At 31.4% G+C, this 23886-nt stretch overlaps 1 protein-coding gene across 1 annotated transcript in view; it reads left to right on the top strand.

Annotated features, from left to right (window-relative positions):
• Positions 1–23886, top strand: part of LOC129222239 (cell adhesion molecule DSCAM-like) — a 304597-nt gene that overhangs the window by 163897 nt on the left and 116814 nt on the right. Inside the window, exons 11-12 of the mRNA XM_054856719.1 lie at positions 7905–8093; positions 12550–12843. Of these exons, the coding sequence (XP_054712694.1) occupies positions 7905–8093; positions 12550–12843 (483 nt within the window). The remainder of the gene's footprint in view (positions 1–7904; positions 8094–12549; positions 12844–23886) is intronic.

The raw sequence follows: 23886 nt of genomic DNA, 5'->3' as shown, positions 1-23886 counted from the left end.
TTGGTGGTAATAAATAAATTTGTGAAATAAAAAAAAATTGAATTCCCATCATTCTTGCTGAATTTCCCTGTATACAACAATATTCCCTGTACTGCTGCACTATTTTTACTGTTAGAAAAATTCTCGTTTGGATGACCCCTCGCCTCACTCTTTTTAAATTAACCTGTATACATCAATAAACATTTTACTTATTTTACTCTTAGGAATATACTCGTTTGAAACCCCACCATTCTATTTGTATCACCCTGCAAACAACAATAATCCCTGTACTATTTTTATTCTTAGGAATATACCTGTTTTTGAAATCCACCATTCTTTTTGAGATACACTGTGTACAAAAAAAAAAAAAAAAAAAGAATATATTAATTTGAATTTTTGGCATCTTGAATTCAAATTATGTTTTTCGCAATCACGAGCGTGTGTGTGTATGAATGCGCTTGTGTGTTTGTGTAGGCGCATGTGTGTGGGTGCGCGCGTGTGTATGTATGTATATGTGTGCGTGCTGTGTATGCAGTGCTGTGTGTGTACGCCGCGCGTGTGTGTGTATGCGTTCGTGTGTGTGTGTGTGTGTGTATGTAGACATATGTGTTTGTGTCTGTGTGTAGGCATGAATGTGTGTATATGTATGTGTGAGTGTGTACAAGTGTGTGTTTGTGTCTGTGCGCAAGCATGAGTGTGTGTATGTGTGTGTAGGCGTGTGTGTGTAGGATATGGACGCAACCTGGAGACGGTTTTCGCAAAAGGAGCAGCATCGTGAGGCCGGTCGACGCGACGGTGGTGGTGGCAGAGGGTGCTGGTGCGAAAATAAAATGATAATTCAAAACAGTCAAGTGAGAACAATAAGCAATCGTGATTGCTCAAAAAAAAAAATCCCTGCTCTATTATTACTCTTAGGCATATACTCGTTTGAAGCCGCACCATTATTTATTAACTCACCGTTATACAACAACAATCCCAACTCAAGCCTGATGGAATATTTGTTGCGTTCTTTTAACAATGCTTTATTTAACCTGAAACATTTATAAGAAATTATTAAAATATAACGCTTCAACTGTCTTAGAACTGAAGAGAATAAATGGTAGTGAATAATAATACATGAAATCACTCTCTACCATTTATCTCGCTAAATGCAATCCAAAATACATGACATGTCCTGCCAAAGAAAACTACAAGAAAGGTAACGAAAAGGATGAATGTACATTAATATGTGGTTTGCGCTGTGTAGCAGACCAGTGGGATGAAACTAATTATGTAGTTCAGTCTGCCCTTTTGCTGTAAATGTAAATGAATGATAGAAGCTTCATTACGGCGGACTAATTAATGATTTAATAAATTATAATTGCTGATATTTTCCATGTTACTTTTCATGAAAATGATTTTCTGTTAGGAATTGTCTGATAATTGACTGTAAATAAAAATAGCATACTTTTATAACTTTTTTTTTCTACAAACAATATCTTAACAGTTAACCTATCAAGCATTGATTTAAAATTTAAAAAAAAAAAAAAACTTTTTTTTTTTTTTTTTATCATTTCAAATGATTTTTCATACAATTTTTATCGTTCTTTTATAGAAAACGGTGGTAGGATTCCTTCTTTCTTTCTCTCTCTCCCCCCCTCGTTTTTGTTTCTATTTCGAACTAAATCTATTTTGGTCCTGTGTAGTGCTAGGTAACCTTGAAATACTGTAGCCAAAATTGGCACAAGCTAGTTTGCTAAGGCTTTGCACATTTTCAATTTTCAAATATTTTCAGAAACTTCTTTTAACCTCTAAAAGCGTTCTTTAAAATATTTCAAGTTACCTATCTTTTTCATTAAATAAAACGTTTTGACAACAATTATTTATCATCAAAAAGGCAGATACTTCGTTTTCCGAAAGTTGATTGCGTTTAGCTCAAACATAATTAAAAAATTTAAACTTGACATTATTATTCCTAATCACTTTTTTGCAACGGTGGTTAAATGAGTGTTATTCATCATCCTTCTCAGTTTGCTGTGTTCTACCGATAAAATTTGGTTTAAAGCTTTAACCACTTTTTTAAAAAAAATTACGTTCCTTTAGCGAAGAAAATTTTATTCCTTACATATATCCTTTGTATATTGCATAACATTTTTGTATTCAAATCAACGAGTTCGAAACTTAATCACTAAACGTAAATAACGGAAATTTATATTAAAACTTGCTTTCTGAAACCATTAATCACGTGATTTGTTGGAGTGACAGTTTCGTGACTAAATCTCCATGGAAACTTGAGCGGTTAATAAAGGATTGGCCAAAAAGATTAGTAATAAATTGAGTGTAACAGCTGCAAAGCCGGTTATCTGTTAAGACCACGCGTTTAAATTGTCGTTAGTCTACATGAAGGGAACATTAACGCATAAGATTAGTGAAACGTAGACGACGGTTGCTTGGTCTTAGGCAAGAATGTTTTAAAACTGTCCGTGGAAACTCTAAATTAATTCTTAATTCATTGGAATTATGGTAGAGAAGTTTTACCGTTGCTAAGAAACCAACGCATTCTCGAATGAGAATTTTATTGATTATTCTTTGGCTTCCACATAGCTTAAGTTTCTAGGGTATCTGCTGCTAAGCACTAATTACTTTTTAAGTGGCTTGTTTTGCGAAATTTAGTATAAATTTTTACTTTGAATGCATCGAAGAGTAATATTTAGAAAAGTAGGAATAATACCAACAGTTACTGAAAGGGGTTCTAAGAGCTGTTGTTGTTGCCTTATGCCAGCTAAGCTGGCAATTTGGGGTGCGTTGCTTCACTTTTTCCAACTCTACCGTAATATGGTGTAGAGTTCGACTTCCACAGTACACACATGCAATAAGGACTCGTTAATTGAGTAGGCAACCATTCACAGCACAACAACTCATTCCCACAAAGGACAAGGGCAGGAGAGAGAAAGTACATCCATGCTCAGGCTGGAGTTTAGAACCCAGGACCTCCCTTTCCGTAGTCAGACTTCTATGACTACTAGACAAGGCTGCCGGCAGAGCAATGCATATTTTTTTATTATTTGAAAAGAATCTTCGTTGAATATTAATCAAATAAATTGCTAGTTTAAGCGCATTGTTGTATTGTCGATTTTAATTTTTTTTTTTGCTAAAAACAAATTTATTTTTAAAAAGTATGTAAATCAGTTGGTGTAAAGGAAAACATACTTTCAATGTTTCAAATTAAGATTTTTTTCCTCTCTTTTGATGGAATGGAGACATAACATTTTTTGCTTGATGTCCAAGACTCTCTGAGAATAAAACAGGATATGAAAAACTTGGCTTTATGACTGTCTGTTAGTGAATGAAAAGGTGTCTTTTTACCACAGGGACTATGGGGCAAATGGAAACGCCCCATTCATTTCCCCACGAGGTTGATTTACGCAGATTATTTCACTACATACAATCAATTTAGATGCTTAAGAATTGCTACACCAATACTACTCAACCCGCGTCCCGTAGGTCGCGTGATGCATCCCGCTGAATCCTCCATATGTAATCTAAATACATTCAAAAAGAAAGTCATTCGAAGAATTAAATTATACATTAAACTTATGTGAAATACACACAAAAGTTCTTTACATTTATCCTTAGTCTCATTTTACCCCGAATGACCCTATTTAATTATTTGACATTTCAAAACCTCTTTGTCTTAATTTTCTCTTACTTTGATCATGTAAAGAGCAATAACATTTCTTGACATTTAACCCAAGTCTCATTTTACCCCAACTGATTTTCATGACATTTCAAAACTTTTTTGTCTTAATTTTCTCTTACTATTTACGATCTGTCACTTAGATCTCACTTATTATGTACTTTGATCAGGTAAACTAATAAAATTTCTTTACATTTACCCCAAGTCTCATTTTACCCCAATTGACCCTATTTAATTTATATGAAAATTCAATACTTGTTTGTCTTGTTTTTTTCTTACTCTTATCCCTTGTTCAGGGGTCATTGTTCTTCTTTTTGGAGGTTCCAATTTTAATATTAAGTAATGAAAGAAATAGTCGAAATGAATCATTTATTTTTTTAACAAAAGGTCATTTCACGAAAAAAAAGGTCATTTTGACCCTTACGTGACGCCTCATATATGTCATTAAAAATAATACTTTAAAGTACTAATGAACAATTTTGTTTTCTGCTTAACAAACTACAAACTTTGGTCTGATATCTTAGGGAAAATTTCGTCATTACACTTTACAGTTATTACGTTTTAATAAAATATGTGAACCGTCACGTACGGGACAATGGGTTGACTTTTTCGTGGAAAGGCCTCAAATAGTTTCTTGTTTCTCTTCTTCAGTAAATTTGTACGAGATTCTTTCCTGTATGTTACCTAGTCTTCACTCACCAGCAGTTAGTTAAAAAAAAAAGAACTCAAAAGTAGTAAAAAAATATCTTTACATTTACCCCAAGTCTCATTTTGCCCCAATTGACCCTATTTAATTTATATGACATTTCAAAACTTGTTTTTCTCTTACTTTGTTCATACTTTCTTTACGATATTCTTTGTTCGTGTCTTTGCAACGAAAATGATTGTGTCTTACTTTCTTGTCTTATTTTCTTTGCAATTTACCTATGTTAATTTGCGGAAACGAAAATAACGCATGAACAAAGAGTTTTTAGAGACTATGCCCAATCAATGATTCGCAGTTCATTTCCAGGATTTAGGCAAGACTTTTATGCATTTGAAAAAAAAAAAAAAAAAAAAAAAAAAAAAAAAAAAAACGCTTTCTTTTCATAACAAAACTCTGCTTCTGACAGACCACAATACCGGAAAGTGTTTTTCTATTCTAAGAGTTCTATTCATATATTTTCAACTTCGTCCAAAAAAAAAAAAAAAAAAAAAAAAGATAAAAATCTATATTTCAGTTACGTATACATCAAAAGTTTCGAGTGCCCTTTTTTGTAGGTATATTTATGATCCATGTAATATGTTTCTTGCTGTTATTGTTATAAGAGACAGAAGTAAAACTTTCTTTAGGATTTTCAATTAACTTGTGTATATAAATAACAATCTTGTGAAAATTTTGAACGATGCGTTATTAATGCATGAAGCGATGGGGGAAGTAATTCATACGAAATTATGATATGTTAATATGAAGATGAATATTTTAAACATGAATGATATACAGAAAAAAAACCATTTTAAGCATAAATTCTTTGATATTTGTTGCTGGTCAAAACAGTTGAAGTGGTGAGACCTTGAAATCAAACGTACCTGTTTATGAAAATGTTTGAAAAATGTAAAGAAAAAAATGAATTTTCCAAATTATCATTTTTTTTTTGACGCAAAAATAATCGTGTTAGTTTTTAAAAGTTCCATACCAAAGCATAATGTATTCGATATTCTAATTTGCTTATTTGTGGAGGAAAATTCTAACAAGTTATTAATAAAACGCATTTTATTCTCTCATTTAATTCTTGGTTATTTTCACTTAGTTCTCGATTAGATATTGAATTAAAAATTACGCAGACAACAAATCTATCTTATTCAGCGATTTTGTTTCAAAAGAATGATATCGTGAGTTATGCATGTAAAGTGCAAATTAAAGATTCAGGGAAAACTTAGTTACCGTTTTATTATGAAAAAATCAAAATTACAATTAATTCTCCAATTTTCAAAATAAATGAATTGATAAGATAAAGTAAATGAATCGCTTAAGAAATGCAGTTTTTGAACATCAGAGGTTAAACAAATAAACAAAAGAAATAGCAAGTTACTCTTACCGCGGGTTTTATTCTTATGTACATGTTTATTTACTTGTTTTAATTGTCGTTATTATTTTTTTTATTGAAATTATTTTTACATATAATCTCTTAGATAAAAAATAAAAAATAGAGGGATAAAACACCTTAAACTAATTTAAAAAGAAATTCAATTAAATATCAAGTTCATCTATGCTTGGTATTTAATTAGTAGCTTAACTATCAATTAACTTTGAAATTGAGTAGTTCAATTCATGCAATAAAGTTATTACAAGAATTTAATTTTGAAAGTATACGTTACATGTTCGTATTAAAATTTATTATTCCTTGTTACGGATATGCTTGTATATATACCGGTCATTGTTCGTTGTGTAGGCTTTTGTGCTATGTAATTTTTCCTAGTTCTATTTTTCACGTATATTTTACGTTTAGTAAAATTATTTAAGTCAATTAATGTTTAATGAGAAGTAATCTTTTTAAAGACTTTATATATTTTTATTTTATTTAAAAAACAAGAATAAAAAGCTCTTTTCTCTAATTTTTTTTTTTTCAAAATTATATTTACACTTCAGGAACGTTCCAAACAACGAACGTTTTAAAAATAAATCAGGAACGTTCCTTAAAAATAAGGGGCAGATAATATGCCAAACGTCTGTCAGTAGCATATCTGGCATAAAACTTACTAATTTCCCTCTAAATGTCAGTAACCCTCCTGAAATTGCATGTAATATTACCGAAGAGTTCGAAATTCTTCCCAATAAAACCCCTAACGCTTCTGAAATAAACAGGAATTTTTCAAAAAAAAAAAAAAACTTAAAAAGGTTTAAAATTATTGCTCGGCACCTCTCTGACTTACTAAAAGGTCTTTTAATCATTTAAGCAAATATGACCGAAGCTAGAGCAGAATTGAAAGCCATTACCGAACATCTTGCCTGCTTTCAATTCCACACTATCCAAAGACTGCATTACGTCCTTGTTCGAGGCCAGCGGATGCAGAAATAGTTTTTAGGAGGATCACCAAAATGTAAAAATTGACCATCTCCCATACATTTTTTTCTTGAAAAAATGTTCACATAAGGCATCTTTAAATGATTTTTAGAGAACCCCTAAAGTCAATTGACCTACTTTAATGTACATAAATATTTCAGACTAATTTACTTCCAAGATGGTGGATAAATATCTAGTTTAACAAGTTAAAGCGATAACTCCTTAATCTTATATAATTTCACTAAAATGGAATTAATATTTAGAAACATTGTAATAATGATTATAACAAGAGGTTATTAGGAAAGAAAAATAATTTTCTTCTATAAAAGAAGAACTGATGAACGAATTGTAATATCTTGTACCCTTAAATGACAAACAGCGCGGGGCCCCCGGCTCCAAAAAATCTGCTACTGTTTGGAGCGCAGTTAATCCAAAAGGACCGTGGTAAAATTTCAGGCGAAATGCCTAAAAAAGACGATGAGCATGTCTTCATACAAAAAGGTACAATATATGTTACAACAGTCAGAAGCCTGCATGATGCAACTTGTAGCAATTGAGGAAACTATTGGTAAGTAAAGTTTTTACAGGACCGGAAAACCAAGAAATCCCGTAATACTACTTGAAAATAACCTTTAAAAATTATCCAACGCTTTGAAACTTTCTCACAGGTAGATATATATTTAAAAAAAAGAAAAAAAAAAAGAAAACAATAATAATAAGAGGAAAAAACATTGTTAAGTCCAATGAGTTTAAAATTGACTGCAACATTCCCCATTTGAGGTGTAAAATTTCAGGTTAAACGGCTAAAAAAGAGGATGAGCATGACTTAACACAAAAAGGTACAGTACATGTTACAACAGTCAGAAGCCTGCATGATGCAACTTGTAGCAATTCAGGAAACTATTGGTAAGTAAATTTTTTTTACAGGACCGGAAAATCAAGAAATCCCGTAATACTACTGGAAAATAATCTTCGAAAATCATCCAACGTTTTGAAACTTTCTCACAGGTAGATATATATTTAAAAAAACAAAACAGAAAAAGAAAACAATAATAATAAGGGGAAAAAACATTGTTAAGTCGAATGAGTTTAAAATTTACTGCAACATTCCCCATTTGAGGTGTAGTTTGCATATAAAGCAAGCAACGCAAACAGTACCAGCCCTAAAGCTCCGAAATAATTAAATCCTTTTTTTAATTTTAAAGGTTACATTCTGCAATATCGGAGCGAATCCGGGGACTTAGCAGAGGAATCTCATGTCGCCCCACAAAGGAACAGCGCCATTGTAAAGAGTTTAAAATGCGGAACCAAGTACCATTTCACGCTCACTGCCTTTAACAATGCCGGGCGGGGCGAACCCAGCGAAGAAGTCACTGGGAAAACAAAAGGAGGAGGTAAGTAAAGAAACCCATTCCTCCTAGAGAAAGAGAAATCTTCCGTTGATGTTGCTTTATAATTTAAATTTCTATTGTCCCGGAGTGTTATTTTTGCAGAAACTTGTTACATTGTTTTGTCTTAGGTTAAAACTCTCTCGCATCGTATTTTGATTAAAAGGAATTGAAATAGACCGAGAAATTTAATACCGAAAGTTATGAGAATTGAAGTGGAAAGGAAATGAATACTTTAAATGACTTTTATTTTAATCCGAGGAATAAGGGTAATGAATATCTTTTAAGGGAAGGGGATAACTGATGGATGTTTAGGAAAAGCTTGGGTATTACTTGAAATGAAATCGCTCTTTTAGATTTAGGAAAAAAAAAGCACTACACCGTCACTTCTCACTAAAATATATTTATATAACTGGAAATATTGATAATATGAAAAAAATTTTTTTGTCTTCCTTCTTCCATTAATTAAAAATTATGGCACTATGATAGCAAAATTACATTTCGGATGCATTTTCTCAGATCCAATTGTAGCGTTTATTTCAGTTAGTAAGACGGAATTTCTCTTCATTTTTTTATGAATTCGGGAATTATATATCATTGATACTAAGTTATTAGGACATGTAACACATTAATGAACATTTATATATGTATGTATACTTATTGTGTTATCGATTGATGCATTAGTAAATCAAAGGATAGCGAATGAGCTCTTCTACAAAGTGCTCAGTGTTCCTCATTTTACCTAAAAGGTAACTTAAATAAGGCACAGTACTTCCCTAAGAGAAAAAATTCCCTAACGTATAGCTAATTCCTTTATAACTATATGTTTTTTGGTTGATTCAAATTTAATTATTAGACTGAGTTTTTGAATTTACTTTTCAAAAATCTCAGTAAAAGATTCATGAACATAATAATAATTAAGCCTAAAAATAAATAATTAAGTGGTTAAAATGTTGAGTGACTACAATTCTCTGTGGAATATATAGAAATTATATTTTTGTAAGAAAGTTAAAAAATAAACAAATAAATAAATGAAATATTTTCTTTTCTGTACCAAATTCCACTTAGCTTTTCCAATTCAATGTAAATGCAAATAACATCGCTTCAAAGTGTGTAGTATATATGAGGCAGTGAGAAGCAAAGGGATGGAAGTGGACTATTTTAAATTTCGAGAAAAACGCGTTTAAAGATCAGATCCTAGGTAGGCTTTCATTGATTTTTTCTCTCTAAATCATGCTATACAGACCTACCAGGGTTGCTAGAAATATCTTGCCCCAAGACAGAGGAGAGGTTCACCTACCATTTTTACTGGTTACGTTCACATTTTAAATTTTGCCGCTTGCATCCCTTTGCTTCTCACTACCTCATATGTCAAAAAAAAAAAAAAAAAAAATAAAAAAATAATAATAATAATTATAACCGGTTATTATTTATTTAATTTTTCAATAAAACTTATACTACATATTAAAAGTTAATGCTGAGGAATTTACATATTTGTTTGAAAAACAGAGTAACTGTTACATTTACTTCAAATTGAATAAATATGTTACAATTTATGCAACTTCTTGTGCGTACATTTTTACACCGCTTTTCTATTAAAGTTCTAAAATTTTGACTCAAATCAATAAATACATTAATACATCGAATATCTTATACATTAATATTATATAATTTATATTTATTAGTTGATACAAATATGTTTGAAATGCGTATCTAGAATTAAAAAGGTACGAAGATATCCTGCAAGTGGAGCTATTTTATTTATTTATTTATTTATTATTATTATTATTATTATTTTTGAAAATAATAGATGACTGTCATTTTATCTCTTCCAGAACACTAAAGTTTATCAATAATATTTATGTTTTCGAGTTCTTATTTTATTTATTTGTTTTCTTTACATACAGAAGCATAGGCGTGGGGTTTCTGAATGCACATTACCTTTTGCATTTTTCCTAAAATCCCAAATTTCTTTAAAGTATGTTTTTCTGGAATTGTATAAAATGTAGATTAATCATCTGCTTAAATTTTAAGTACAATAAATGATATTTTCCTTATTTGGAATGGTTTCATCGTACCGTTCTTCAAACTTTCTTCTAATCTATAGATTTCTGAAAATAAATGATACGGATTAGTTTGAAAGATCTTCAGGGATTGGCTCTCTAAAAGTAAATAATGTCCTCCACGGAGCTTTTGTCAAAATGGATAAAAATACGTATTGGGCAATTTTTGTCAGCATGTAATGTTTGACATTTCTGTTCACGTCTCTTTCCAATACTTTTCTTTTTATGTTATCCTATCTCACTCTAATAAGAAGCACGACAGAGATAAGGATCAACCTAGGAAAAAAAAAGGAAAATATTTTTATTTTCCTTCTCGAAGAGAAAAATGTTCGGGATCAGAAACAAAACGGAATCTTTGGCAAGGCAGCATCAAGAGTGATCTCTAAACATTAGTATGACCGGGATTCTTGCTCAGAAATATTACATGATGTTTTGATGTGATGTTTTCCACTTCAAGTAATTTGGGACGAAGGTGGAATAATCGCGGGTTACGATGGCATCCCATGTTGACAATGGAAATAGAAGTCTTTAGCAAGATAAAATATAAATGCGAAATCATATAAATGACAAAAGAAATGTTTGAAAAATGATTTGGTATTTGTCTTTACTGAAAAAAAAAAAAGCTTTTTGGTTACCCGTTTTGATCGTAACTTAGTGAATAGAATTCGAAGCGTGTTAAAATACACATTTTTTAAGCATACGTAATCAGAACTGTTTTATGTTAAGCTAAAAAAATAATGAGATAGGATTTAGCATTTTTAAAAATAAACAAAAATGTTATAAAATAATTTCTTTTTTAAAGTTTATCTGTGTTCCTTTTTTTTTCAATAAATGAATGCAAAATATGCAGTTGTGTAGATAACTGCAGTCACCTAAAACATATAATTTTGGCTTTTCGAGAAAGGGGAATAAAGTAGGTACCTTGCTTTTACTCTGCGGTTATGGTTTATCAGTGTCTTAAATTGATTCTTTCGGTTATGTTAGTATTGAGATATTCTTGTTTCCATAGCACTATATTTTACTGAGTTTTGTTTCTACAGCACATTGAAATGGAAACCAAGTTAAGTTAAAAACTTACTCAATACTATTTTTTTTCAGTAGTAAATACCTTTAACTAAAACTTTCTTCGTACTCGTTAGTCTTATGCTGTGCTGATCCTTAAACTGACCTTATGTTACATTATAAGAAAGATTGCCAATAAATGGGCACAGATATTTCATCTTCAAAAAAAATATTACATCGTGTTTCACTGCGCAGTGGATTTCGATTGTAACGGCAGCATAAAACTTTAAATATATTCTGAAGTACTTGATGCTGCAAATTTCAGAAAACTATAACGATATTTTCCCACGTTGAAGGAACAATTCTGAGTGTATTAGATTAGCTCAAATCTTCCTTTGTCAATTTTATCCAACCTATAAGAATCAAGTTTTGTAAGATTGTGATTGGCAGTTGACAGTTTCTGTATTCAAACTTGCCCTTCCTTCATTACCATTTCAGAACAAGCGAAATTAATATTCCACGCTGAAAACAATTCCTTCATTTCCTGCCGTAGTGAGGCCAATTTTTAACTGCAACCAAGCAAATCAACGTTATTTACACATGAACAACACGTAGTAATGATGAAATAGTATGTTTATTAATGGTCATGTTTATGAGAATTACGCGAAAATCAAATACAGTATATTTAGGCGCATACTGTAATTCTCTTACGATTAGGACATGGGGAATTTGGCATTTATGACCAGTTCATATTATCTGTCATAGTTAGAACAAAAGGGGCTTAAGTCAGTGAAATATAGTTTCAAGTAATTGAAGAGTTTGTAAAAACGTTTACAAAAAAAAAAAAAAAAAAAAAAATCAAGGCTGTGTGAATTTTCTTTTTAAGTGAAAAATTGGTAATAAAAATAAGTAGAGTTTTTACTATGCATCAGCTTTTGTGAAAAGCTACTTGTAGCTTTTTAATAGAAACATTAAATGTTTTACATCACTGCCCGTATGCATTTAATATAAACTTAATGTGGGATAGTAAAATACTTGCAAGGACTGTTACGAGTGAAAATAAAACCTAGCATAAAACCCTGTCTGTAGGAGCTAAAGAAAAAGTTCAACCCATGTACACTTCAATTAAAAAAACAAAAGTTTTGACTTACGCCCCTTTCATTATGAACCGTCCATATATCCTTTAATTCCCGTACTAAACTTGCATTTAAAATAAAGCAAGTTTAGATTCCACCATTGCTAAATTCTGCAGAATTTTTCGCTCTTCTGTTTTGCGCATTGAAAAAAATACCTTCAGATAAATTAATTATCTTTTTCTTTAAATTTAAGTAAACTCGACTATAACTTTTCCTTTCTGACATGATGTAATTATGATTATTTGAATTTTTTTTCGGTAGCTCCACTAGCTCCTGATAAAACATCTTTACTGGTAATCAATTCAACATTTGCTATTGTTCGACTGTCTTCCTGGAGCGATGGAGGATGTCCGATTTTATATTTTGAAGTTCGCTACAAGCCTAAGCTTCAAAAAGAATGGATTTTGCAATCTTCGAACATAGCTCCTGCTCAGAGCACAGTGACTTTAAGTGACCTCTCAGCAGGAACATGGTATGATCTTCTAATGGCGGCTCATAATGACGCTGGATCAACAGAAGCGGAATATCTTTTTGCAACTCTTACAATGTCTGGTGGTAAATAGAGTTTAAAGTAAACTTAAATCGTTTTGAACTTGGAATCAAATTTGTAGTAGAGTTCTATATCAAATAACTATTTTTTTTTTTCAATTCTTAAAGTGCATAATATTAAATGTGTGCTTGGGCGATTCTCAAAAAAATGTCCCGTGCATAACGCCTAGTTTTTTTTATTTTTTCCAGCTAACCTTTAAAAATAATGCTGTTGGGGGAATAATACATGCTTTTATATACCATCAAAGCAAAATACTTAATCCCATGTTTAATAAATAGCTACTTGAAAAAATTAAAAAACTTAGTATTACGCACGGGACATTTTTTTCGAGAATCGCCTATTTGACTATTGCATACTCACTTAAAGGTAAGAAAGAATTTGAAAGTGTAGCTTTCATCTTTTATTTGAAAAAAAAAAAAAAAAAACCCAGATATACTCAAATACACCAACAACCGTTTTCATTTTTCACTCATAAAACATTACCATTTTTTTTTTCCTTCAAAAAAAAAAAAAAATAGGTACTATGGGTAGTAAATGAGATTTTGAGCATATCTTAATTTTCAAAAATTAATAAAATAGTTTACAAGTAAGGTAAACACACCAGTAGTGCCTACTTATATTTTAAACGCTGTCCACTACTGGTGTGTTTACCTTACTTGTATTTGACACATGACTCTGATGACGTATTTACTAATATGTAAATTTATTATTATTATTTTTTTTAATCGTTCAGTTTTTGGGAGCGTTTGCTCGTCAAAAGTGCAGCAATGCAGTTAATAACTACATTTAACCAGTAAAAAGCTTCAAAAATTATATTCGGTTCAGTTTTAGAATAGTATTGAGGAAAATTACTGTTGCCAACTCATCTAAGAAGAAACATTTTAAACCTTAGTTTTTAGAGCAAATTACGAGCTGCCCATCCACTATAGCTTTCATCCACCAGGCAATCTTTAAAGCGATCTTTCAAGATACGATGTTACTTGTTGAAAAGTTGTGGTAGTGATCCATAATTGTTATAAAAATTCTACGAAATTCAAGCGAAAGAAGTTTTTAATTAAACTCTCTTTTTTTTTTCTTTAGATCCATTCATTTCAAATTAAACCGCTCGTTTAAACTTAAGATGTTTACAACGTTGAACGCTTGGGACCACTTAAATGTTTGTTCGAGTTTTCAAAAACGCACTTTAGCACCTGCTGACGTTGGAAATACATTCGATCCTGCTCAATGGAATAAGCAATTTGAGTGCGATCGAAATGACAAAACAACGCTTTGGTACATTGAAAAATTATTACAATAAGTGGGATATTCATTTGACCCAGTGGTGCCCAACATTTTTCTCCCGAGTACCGGATCTCATATTAAAATCATTCTTGTGGGCTAGAACACATATAACATTTCAAAATATTTCATTCTTTTCAAAATAATATGGGAAAAAATGTGGAAAAGGAAAGAAAATTACAAAACAATAAAAGTTGTTATCAATTACTTGATGCTTATTTTATTACCCGACTGCGTTGCGCGACACAAAGGAGGGAAATGCGTTTATGAGTATATGTATGTATATATGTATGTTTGTTCCCATGTGGCTTTGTAGAGGCTAAATGCCTTGGTCAATTTTGAAGATTCGTATGTCAATTGATTTGTATTAACCTTGGAAGTGTCACTAAACACATGATAGTAATTAAAATTCACCATATCCACAATTTGTCGCCATATTGTCATTTCGGGATCGTGTCGCACACAGATAGCGTGCTCGCTGATTTTTTTTTTTTTTTTTTACTAAGTCTACTAATTTGTTTTTCATTTCTAACATGTTGCATTTGTTTTTGTCATGATTCAGGGGACTGAGTTTCGCGACATGTACTTTCTTGACGGACTTTTTTAGTTTTGCGAGAAAGATTTGACTGACGACGTTTCCAAACTGCATTTTTGCTAAAGGTCAAGCATATATGTAGCTTTAAGTTTAGTTAGGTCACTAGAGGGATTAATAATCTGTATTTTGGACGACCACAAGTAACTTAATAATCTTTACGCTAGAAATTCTCTCAATAAATTGACAATATCGCGAAATTTTCTGTTTTATAATCATAACTAAGTCAATGAAAACTAAATAGTGTAAAATAAAACTAAATTAACTGAAAAGTGTAAAATAAAAAATAATTATTTAATAAAAACGAAAAACCAAAAAAACTAAATTGAAAAAATATCCCAGTAGTTTAAAAATGTTATTAAGTACTACTGAATAACTGCACCATTGAAATAGTTTTATAATTGATACACACATAATAAATTCAAAAGCATATTCATAATTCATAATCATAAATTCAAAAGCAGAACAGCAGGATCAACAGTTGGGGCCCATTCAAATTTTCCTTGATTGGTTAAAAAGGAATTGGACCCGAATGTTGATCTTTTTATTCTGCTTTTGAGTTTATGCTTTGTCTTAGTATGTCTGTATCGATTATAAAACTATTGCAATGGGGGTAGTTATTCAGTAGAACTTAATAGCATTTTAAACTACTGGGCTTCCTTCTTTTCTTTTTAGTTTTTTTATATTTTTACGCTGTCTGTCTTTTGTTTTTATTTAATAATTATTTTTTATTGACTATATGCCTTTCAGAAAATAGTTTCTGAATTGTCGTTCCAATTTGTGACATTGTCACTAATGGTGCTTTTCGATTTCTGACATTGAGCAAAACAACGGCCACATGGATTAGCTACACGGGCCGTTGGTTGGGCAACACTGTTTTAACCACTGTTTCAATAAGCGGGCTTGGCTGTATCTAATTTTAAGCAATTGAAATAAAATGGAATGAATGAATTTTTTAACAAAAATGTTCAGTTTTCTCAGTCGTACATAAAAATGGCAACTAACACAACCACGTTGCTAAAAAATATAGCTTGAGGAATGAAACGCAACTTTTCACAGGACTTGTGAGAAAAGTAATGTTAAAAGGGAAAATGATCTCATAATGCCATGCTTTAGAAATAGCTTTTAGGGTAAGAAGAGCCGACATCAGATGTTGAGAGGCATAAGGGGCGGTTTTCCCGGCTTTTACCCTTTATAAAAACACTGCAATTCTTTCAATTTTAAAAACTTTCATTCTCCTACATGGATATTCCTCCCGAATACTTCTTAGGGCTAAGGTGAAACAAGGATAGTTTACACATAATTCATCAGAGCATTGAAAAAACTCTAGATATCAATGTTTTGCTAAACTATTTAGTATAATTGTAACATTATTTGTTGGTTATGTATTTCTAGTGATGATTTCCTGCGACGCTTTAATGTAATGCAATAGTTATAACAAAAGGTATTGAGGGAATTTTTGTGCAATCTGTCCGTAGATTGCGCTTATGGGAAGGATACATTGTTTTAAATAATAACTTTACATCTCAATTGTTAACAATAATAATCGCACTTAAAATTAATTTATTGTAAAGTTTGTGTATATAACTATTATTATAGTAGGCAAAGAAGTTTAAGAAAGGACGCAGAAGTTGTAATTTAAGGAAAAAACTAAAGAAACGAAACAAAGAATGTCAGAAAATTTACAAAATTATATCAAGCAACTTTGTAACTCGTATAATCTAAAATTGTCTATTTTCGTTTTACAATACAGAGAAACAATAAATTATAATCTCTGCTACCATGGAAACGAATGAGAGCAATGTGCCGTATCTCTTAAGTAGAACATGCGTGAATACTCCTACTCTGGTAGTAGAGATTGTGTAGACCTTTAATTAAACAAGACCGCTGCCGGACCGCTGCCTTTCAATGTTTGTCTGCTGAAGTAACTTCATGAAAAAACGCTTGATTTTTTTTTTTTTTTTTTGCCATTCTTATAAATTTTGGAGAAACTGTATGAACATTCACAAACTGAGCTTGATTAAACAATGCAAAATAGCGGTATTTTATCTCAAACGCTCTGAACAACCAGCATGTAATTTTATCTGCGCAATCGAATATTGATCTTGTACAACTAGTCTCTGCACACTTACGCAACTCTTACCCGCCGATATCTTCTGTACGCTATCTCTTCGCCCTCGCAATATCTACTCGCTTCCTTCACCTTACAACTTTAGTTGTCTAAATGCTTGAAATTGCGTCATCGTCATGAAAAAACTCTAAAGTTTTGTTTCAGATTAATGGGGTCCTTTCCAAAATTTTAAAAGTATTTTTTTTTCTAAAAGAGCATGTTTAAAAACGTAGCATCTGATCATTTAAAAAATACTTTGACTAAGTTTAATATTAAAAAAAATATACTTTAGTCGGTGCGCTTTCATTGTTTACGCTTCTGCCGATGACATCACAAATGATAAAATGCCATTCAGTATTGCCACTCTCAAACCACAATATTTAGTTCGCATCTTTACTCACGTGTATTGGCAGCGATATGGTTGATAGCAAGAGTAGAGCGCAAGATTTAATTCGCTTCTTGATTATTATAACGTAGAAACCCGGCAGACAGATACGCCAAAAGTACATCATTTGTGGAGTTATAAAGACCACGCCTTGTTTGAAAAATCGGACATTTTAAAAAATTAATTAAAAATAACTGTTCGGAAAATGAAAGTATTTTTTTGGGTCCATGTTAAGTTTTTTTTTTGCTTATTCTAACGATTTCAGTGACTAAAAATAGTACTTTTGATTAAAGGAAACAACCTCATTGCTTTCTATAGGACCAAATGGTGATTGATATTGTACTGTGCACCTATTCAAAAGCTTCCAACCTATCTTCATACCCTCTTGCGCAGCACATTAAGTTTTTTTTTTTTTTTTTTGGCTAGTGTTAATGTATTAATAAATTAAAACGTTGACAAACTGTTGACCGACACCGTTGCTTACTGCACATAAATTTGAAATCTTCCAACCTATATTTATGCTATCTTGCGCAGGTTTTTTTTTCGTTTGAAGAGTGTTTTATTTTTACTCGTGTTATAGTATTAATAAATTAGTAAGTTAAAACGGTGACAGAATGTTGACCGAAATTGTTGCGTACTGTGTCGGGTTATAGTATAAAAAATCACCATTGTTAGAGATGTCTCAATTTTATTTATACCTTTAGAATACCAGTGCGAAAACAGTTAAATTTTCACGAAAGTTGTAAAAGTTAATAATATCAACAATATTTTTATAACAATAAACATAATAAACATGGCTAATATTACAAAACACATTAGTCCTATTAACAGTCTATGGAATCCAGAGAAAACCAAGTTCTTGATATTGCCAAATCGTTCATGCGAATTCTTATTCTCAATCATAAGAATAAGAATTTGCTTGAACGATTGCGGCTAAGCGTTAAACTTTTCTCCCCATATATTTAATGATTCTTTCCTGAGTTACAGCAAATGATAACATTTTGTTTAGCTCATTTCTAACGGTTAGGATTTTATTTCAGCAACTAACGTAATACGAAGAAAGGAAGTAATGCGAACAAGAGAAAAAGCAAAATTGATGCGTTAAAAACATCAAAAGTTTCCTACAATATCACTTGTTAACCAATAGTGTTCTATATAGCCTGACCTTTCAGTGGTCAAATAATATAACTATGTTTTTGCTGCAAACAAATAGTTCTTACTATTGGCATCAGCGATTCATGAAACTGGAATGGTTTCCAGATATGAAACGTGAAAATAACCGGACCCAAAAGGCGTCTATGCCGCTTTTATTTGCTATAAAAGCATGTTCAGAGATTTGAGCAAAAATAAATATTTTCCCTTTAGATGCATTATAAAGGAGACGAAAAAAAAATGTGTTTAAAGAAAAAATAAATACAGCAGCTTTTATCAAAAACGAAAGATATTTCGGCATAAACAACTTTTTGGAATAGTATGACATTTTTTCTCAAAAAAGCTCTTCAATACTTTGATTTAAAATGTTATTTATTAATGCCCAACCTTTTTCCATATAAAGCATATTTCCTCGGGAAAAAAATCACATAAAATCTTGTCCGCGAAAATTTTATGGCGAATAATACAAGAAATTTTCTCAAAAACTACCCTTTGGCTTGCACTTCATACATTATTTATGCCCTTACCACTTTTTTAGTAAGACCATTTTTAGGAAAACAAAGCACACACATAATATTAAATTTAAGTATAAAATTTTTATACTGAAGTGTCTGTGTAAAGCAAATAGCATACTGGCAGATTGTCATGTTCATGTTTTCTTACAATGTAGCAAGTTTTACAAAACATTTTGCTCGAAAATGATTGCAACTCGGAAAAATTAGGTTTATAGAAACGTAACTTACTATAGAAAAAACGCCTGCTTATATAAACCACTGTAATTTTTAGGCTTACTTTAGAGGAAATATCACGATTTAATTACTAATTTGATTCCCTTTGAGAATCTATCTTTTTTCTTACAATAAATGATTAAGACATAATTGCTTGTTTGTAACCCCTTTGATTTTCAGATACTATTCGCAATTATTTCGTTATTTTTGACGGAATTTTAGGAAAGTGAACCAAAGGTGGGCACAATTGAATTTTAATGGAGTTTTATAATTTTCTCCCTATGAGTATTCACGTGATTTTGTTATGTGGAACTAAACACCTGTTTTCAACACATATCAAGAGCATTTTTTTCTCAAGTAAAAAATTAACTATTTTCATAATGCAATTTAAAAATTGCAGTTCATCAACCTTCGTTTGAGCATAGTGCTCCAATGGTGACTCACCATAGTCACCGTATGCACAACGTAAAGTTATTAATATGATGAATTTATAAATCTGTGAATTACTGTGAATGAAGATAGAAATAAATAATTTTCCAGAAAGCGTATCCTTTCTAAGAACTTAAACTCATGCAAATCAAAAAATGTTCCCGTTAAAAATTAAAACTATGTTTTGAAAAAGTGAAATCAGTTTACTATGGCAACTGATCCAGGAGATCAGGTTTTTTAATGTTATACCGGCGTTTTTCTATGGGAAATAAATTTAATTTTGTTTTCGGGGGAGGAGGGGGGGGGGTACACCTAAGAAACACCGGTCACCTTTGCATCATCTACCTTATATAAGTACAAACTTTTTGATGAGTAAATTTTAATTAGATCTTTTTTTTAACTTCGTGTCTATTTTTGATTAAGACATGCATTAAAAATTTCGCCAATGGATTCATGCAGCTGCATATTTAATTTTTTTATTTATTATTTTCAATTAAATTGGAGTCTTAATACTCTATGCATATTCAGCAAATATCTTCATTAACTTAATATTTGAAGATTTTGCTAAAACTGAGGAAATAAAGAAATTCTCTTAAACTGTATCTATATACTAGACAATACTATGGTTTTGTTAGTCGATATGTATTTACTCTGCTTTGCATTTGCTTGGTTTTCTTTGATTTTTGTGAAACTTGGAAAAAGTAGTCCTTAAGCGAGGAATTTGAATATGTCGTAATAAGTGACAAGCATGGATGATGAACTGTTAAAACCCCGTCGTTTAATAAATGTGTGATATTTAAAAAGAATGATTTATGTCATTTCAAAATCGATACTTACAAATCAAATAATTAAATTTATATGCGCTTTGTAGTTAATGAAAGAAGTACGAGTTGGATGGTCGTTAGAAGATATTGTAAATGAATTACTAGAATAAAAATATCAGAAGTTAAAACATTTAGGGACCCGTTTACTAAACAACCGTACAAATATCTTAAAGTTATCAACAAGTTACACATTTCGAATTTAAGAAAGTTTCATTTTAAGAAAACTGAACGGGTTTTGTCTGCAGATAAATTACCAGAAATAGCCATAGTGATGTCCTTACTCATGATGCTAGTGTTTGTCGTAGCAAAATGATCGTGGTAAAAAAAAACGGATGAAACAATAATTTTAAATTTCCTTACAAAAGATCAAAATTGTCTTCCTGCGGTGGTCGTAAATTTGAAATCAGCATTGCAATAACTAAGACAACAAGGGTGATCTAAACGTAATTTCTTAAAGCTATTTCTTTCACAAATCTTTCTGCTGCTCTACTTTCATCACCCGTGGATTGGATACGTATTTGAGCGTGCGTGAAGCGACTGATACAAGCAGATTTAGTGGTGGTGTCTGCGGGTTTTGATCCACGGAATCTCTTTGGTGTGTGAATTCAGTTTCTCACTGCTAAGCCAGCCTCCAGGCTGGGGGACAAAGTTGGATTATATATGAGTTTTGGCCGTACGCCACATGATCGCAAACTCATCCCGAAACGTTCACTTGTTTCACGTACAAGACACAGTACTCAATAAACCACCTTGAAATACTGATTCACTGCAGTCGTAACGCCTTCAAAGTAGGTTGAGTATGATTATCAAGAAGTAAAATTACGTTATTAATGAAACAAACCAAGCATAGAGTTATTGAAAAATCGTTTTTTTTTTTTTTTTTTGACTTATTATTATTAAGTCAAGCATTTTCCAAACAACAGATAAAATCCAAAATTATTAAAGAAGAAACGTATAACAATAACACAACATGTGAGAAATAGATAGTTGAAAAAAAAGTCCATCCTTTCAGGTACACAAACGCATCGCAGAGTACTTAATTTTAGCCAAATAAAAAAATATAAAAAGCCAAGCAAGAAATGAAAACAGAAGAAAAAGTACAATTCCTAAGTACAGTAACTTGAACATCATTCCGTTCCTCTCGCATTACTTTACAAAGTTTCCATTAATCTTCAGCCTCCTCCTAGAGTATTTATTTTCACATTCCTATTCTTCTTCTTCCTATCCTCTCAATCCTCCCATCTTCTAAGAGAGTAAAAGGTCTTCAAGCACATTTGTTTTGTAGGTTATATGCTGTAACATTTTCGGTAAACGTAGTTTTTGGAGAAGCTTGAACATTTGTAGTTTGTCACGATAGGTTCGTTCTTCCTTTCTTCTGTGGTAAGTACCTGGGGAAGGAAAAATGCGCCACGGAAAGTTAATGCATCTTCTTATGTCTTAATGTTTCAAAAGGATGAAAAAACTGAATTATCTTAAGAAAACCTTTATAAACTTTAATAGCTTTGGAAGGAATTGGTATTTGAAAGATTGAAGGAATTAGTACTTGCTCTATAAAGCGTACTCAAAAACTCATTTCACTATAAAAGTAACTGTCGAAAAGTGAGATTAATTTAAATTACCTTAAAGAGAATAAGTTGGTAATAAATAAGTTTCAATTAGTTTTTAAAAAATATATCTTACTAGCAAAAATATCCGGCGTTGCCTGGGTCAGTAACAATTATGAGAAACAATCGTTACTTGAATTTGTTTTCTGTTTTAAGTGAAAGAATTTAAAACACACCTTTTTGACGTGGTTGAAAATCGAGCTTCTTTCTTACTCATAAAACTAAAATAGCAATAAGTAGTATTCATTTAGAAACGAAAGTACTACATTTAAGCATACATACAAATTTGAAGAATTTCCGAAAGATAAAATTAAACTTCACATGTCATTAATTACATTAAATTTTCATTTAAAAAGAAAATAATCATCTAAATCCATTTGACAATCTTGTGGAAAAACGTTTCTTTAAGATTTGACTTGAGAAAAGCCTCGAACAGTCAGACGGAACGCAAAAATAGTCAACAATACAAAAATTCTAGATATCAACTGAGAGTTGAGACGATACACTAAATAATGCATTGAGTTGATGAAAGCCTTCAAACATGGAACTGAAACGCTTATAACTCGTTTTTTTATGCAACTTAGAACTTTCTAACAGACGCCATCTTCAACAGAAAAATCAGCGCTTTCGATGGACACATACGTAATGTCAACGCGTGCAAGTACTTTTTCGACCCCTTATTGGCGCATTTATGCAAAAATTGGGACTAAAAAAGAATAAAAAAGGAACTATCAATCGGATTTCTTTTTGAACTTGTCTATAAACCTTCCCAGTACCAAAAAGAACAAATGGTGATAGTTTCAGCCGAATCTGCAGGGTAGTTTCTGAGATCTTAGGGAACACACACACACAGTCATGCCATTTACCAACATCCATTTTTCATATGTATAGATTTAATAATATAATTAAATATGAAGTTGAGTTTTATTTTGTTGTGCTTTTTTTCATTTCAAAAGTTTAAGTTATCGAAGTAAGTACTGAACTGCTGTGGGCAGGTAAACGGCAGTATCTGCAAAAATAGTTTTCGAAATATTTGAAGAAATTCGTTTTGGATTCAATATTAACAAAAGGGAAACGTCGGAATTCGGAGTTTTTCTCGTGTTTTTTTTCATCGGAAACCAAATAAGCAAGCTTGTACGATAAAGGTTACGTACTATAGATGACAAAAAAAAAAGCAGTTACTGCCCTTTACCTGCCCATTGCAGTGTAGACCCCTGATATGGGTACATGTTTTTTATCCGTGTTATAAAATAGTCGTGGTACATTGAAACCGAGCGCAAGTTAAACAACATGATAGTGCTAATAACCGTAAAACTTCGGATAGCCCAAAATTCAGATGAATATTGAAACGAAAAAGATGTGCATATTAAAATGTTCATTTTAAATGCTAAGTACAGTAGAAGCTCGTTCATTTACTTAACGCTTGATCGTTTTTACACGGGTCTCTTATAACGCGCGTTTTTTTTCCCCCCCTCAAAATCCCGTCTGATATTCGTTCTAGTAAAAACCGATACATTGGATTAAAGTTAAACTTATTTACCATGCATGGAACTACTTATTTAGCATATCCCTTCTGTAAAATACGTTGTGCATTTTGAAGATAAGCCACAAGCTTATTCTGAACCTTTTGATGTAAAGCATTTTCTTCTTGTAGAAAAGGTAATGTAACCCTTTTCATTGAATTTGTAGCTATGCTTTTGCTTATAAACACGCAATTCGATTTTAATATTTTGAAATTTAAAATAGACATGTAACCAAACCGTTTACACTTTATTGTAAGAGCATTTTCTTAAAAATGGCTATTACCTTATCCTCCACTCTCTATTCTTTCCTCTATTTACGTTAGTAAAATTGACACAGAAAACTTTAATGCAAAAATAAATAAATAAATAAAACGTAAATGGTTAACCAATGTCAGTTTCTTTGACTTATTTTGTTAAGGGAAC

Source organism: Uloborus diversus, chromosome 5 (assembly GCF_026930045.1).
Source record: "Uloborus diversus isolate 005 chromosome 5, Udiv.v.3.1, whole genome shotgun sequence".
In the NCBI taxonomy this organism is placed as follows: Eukaryota; Metazoa; Arthropoda; class Arachnida; order Araneae; family Uloboridae; genus Uloborus; species Uloborus diversus.
This window is presented reverse-complemented; position numbering and strand designations above follow the sequence as displayed.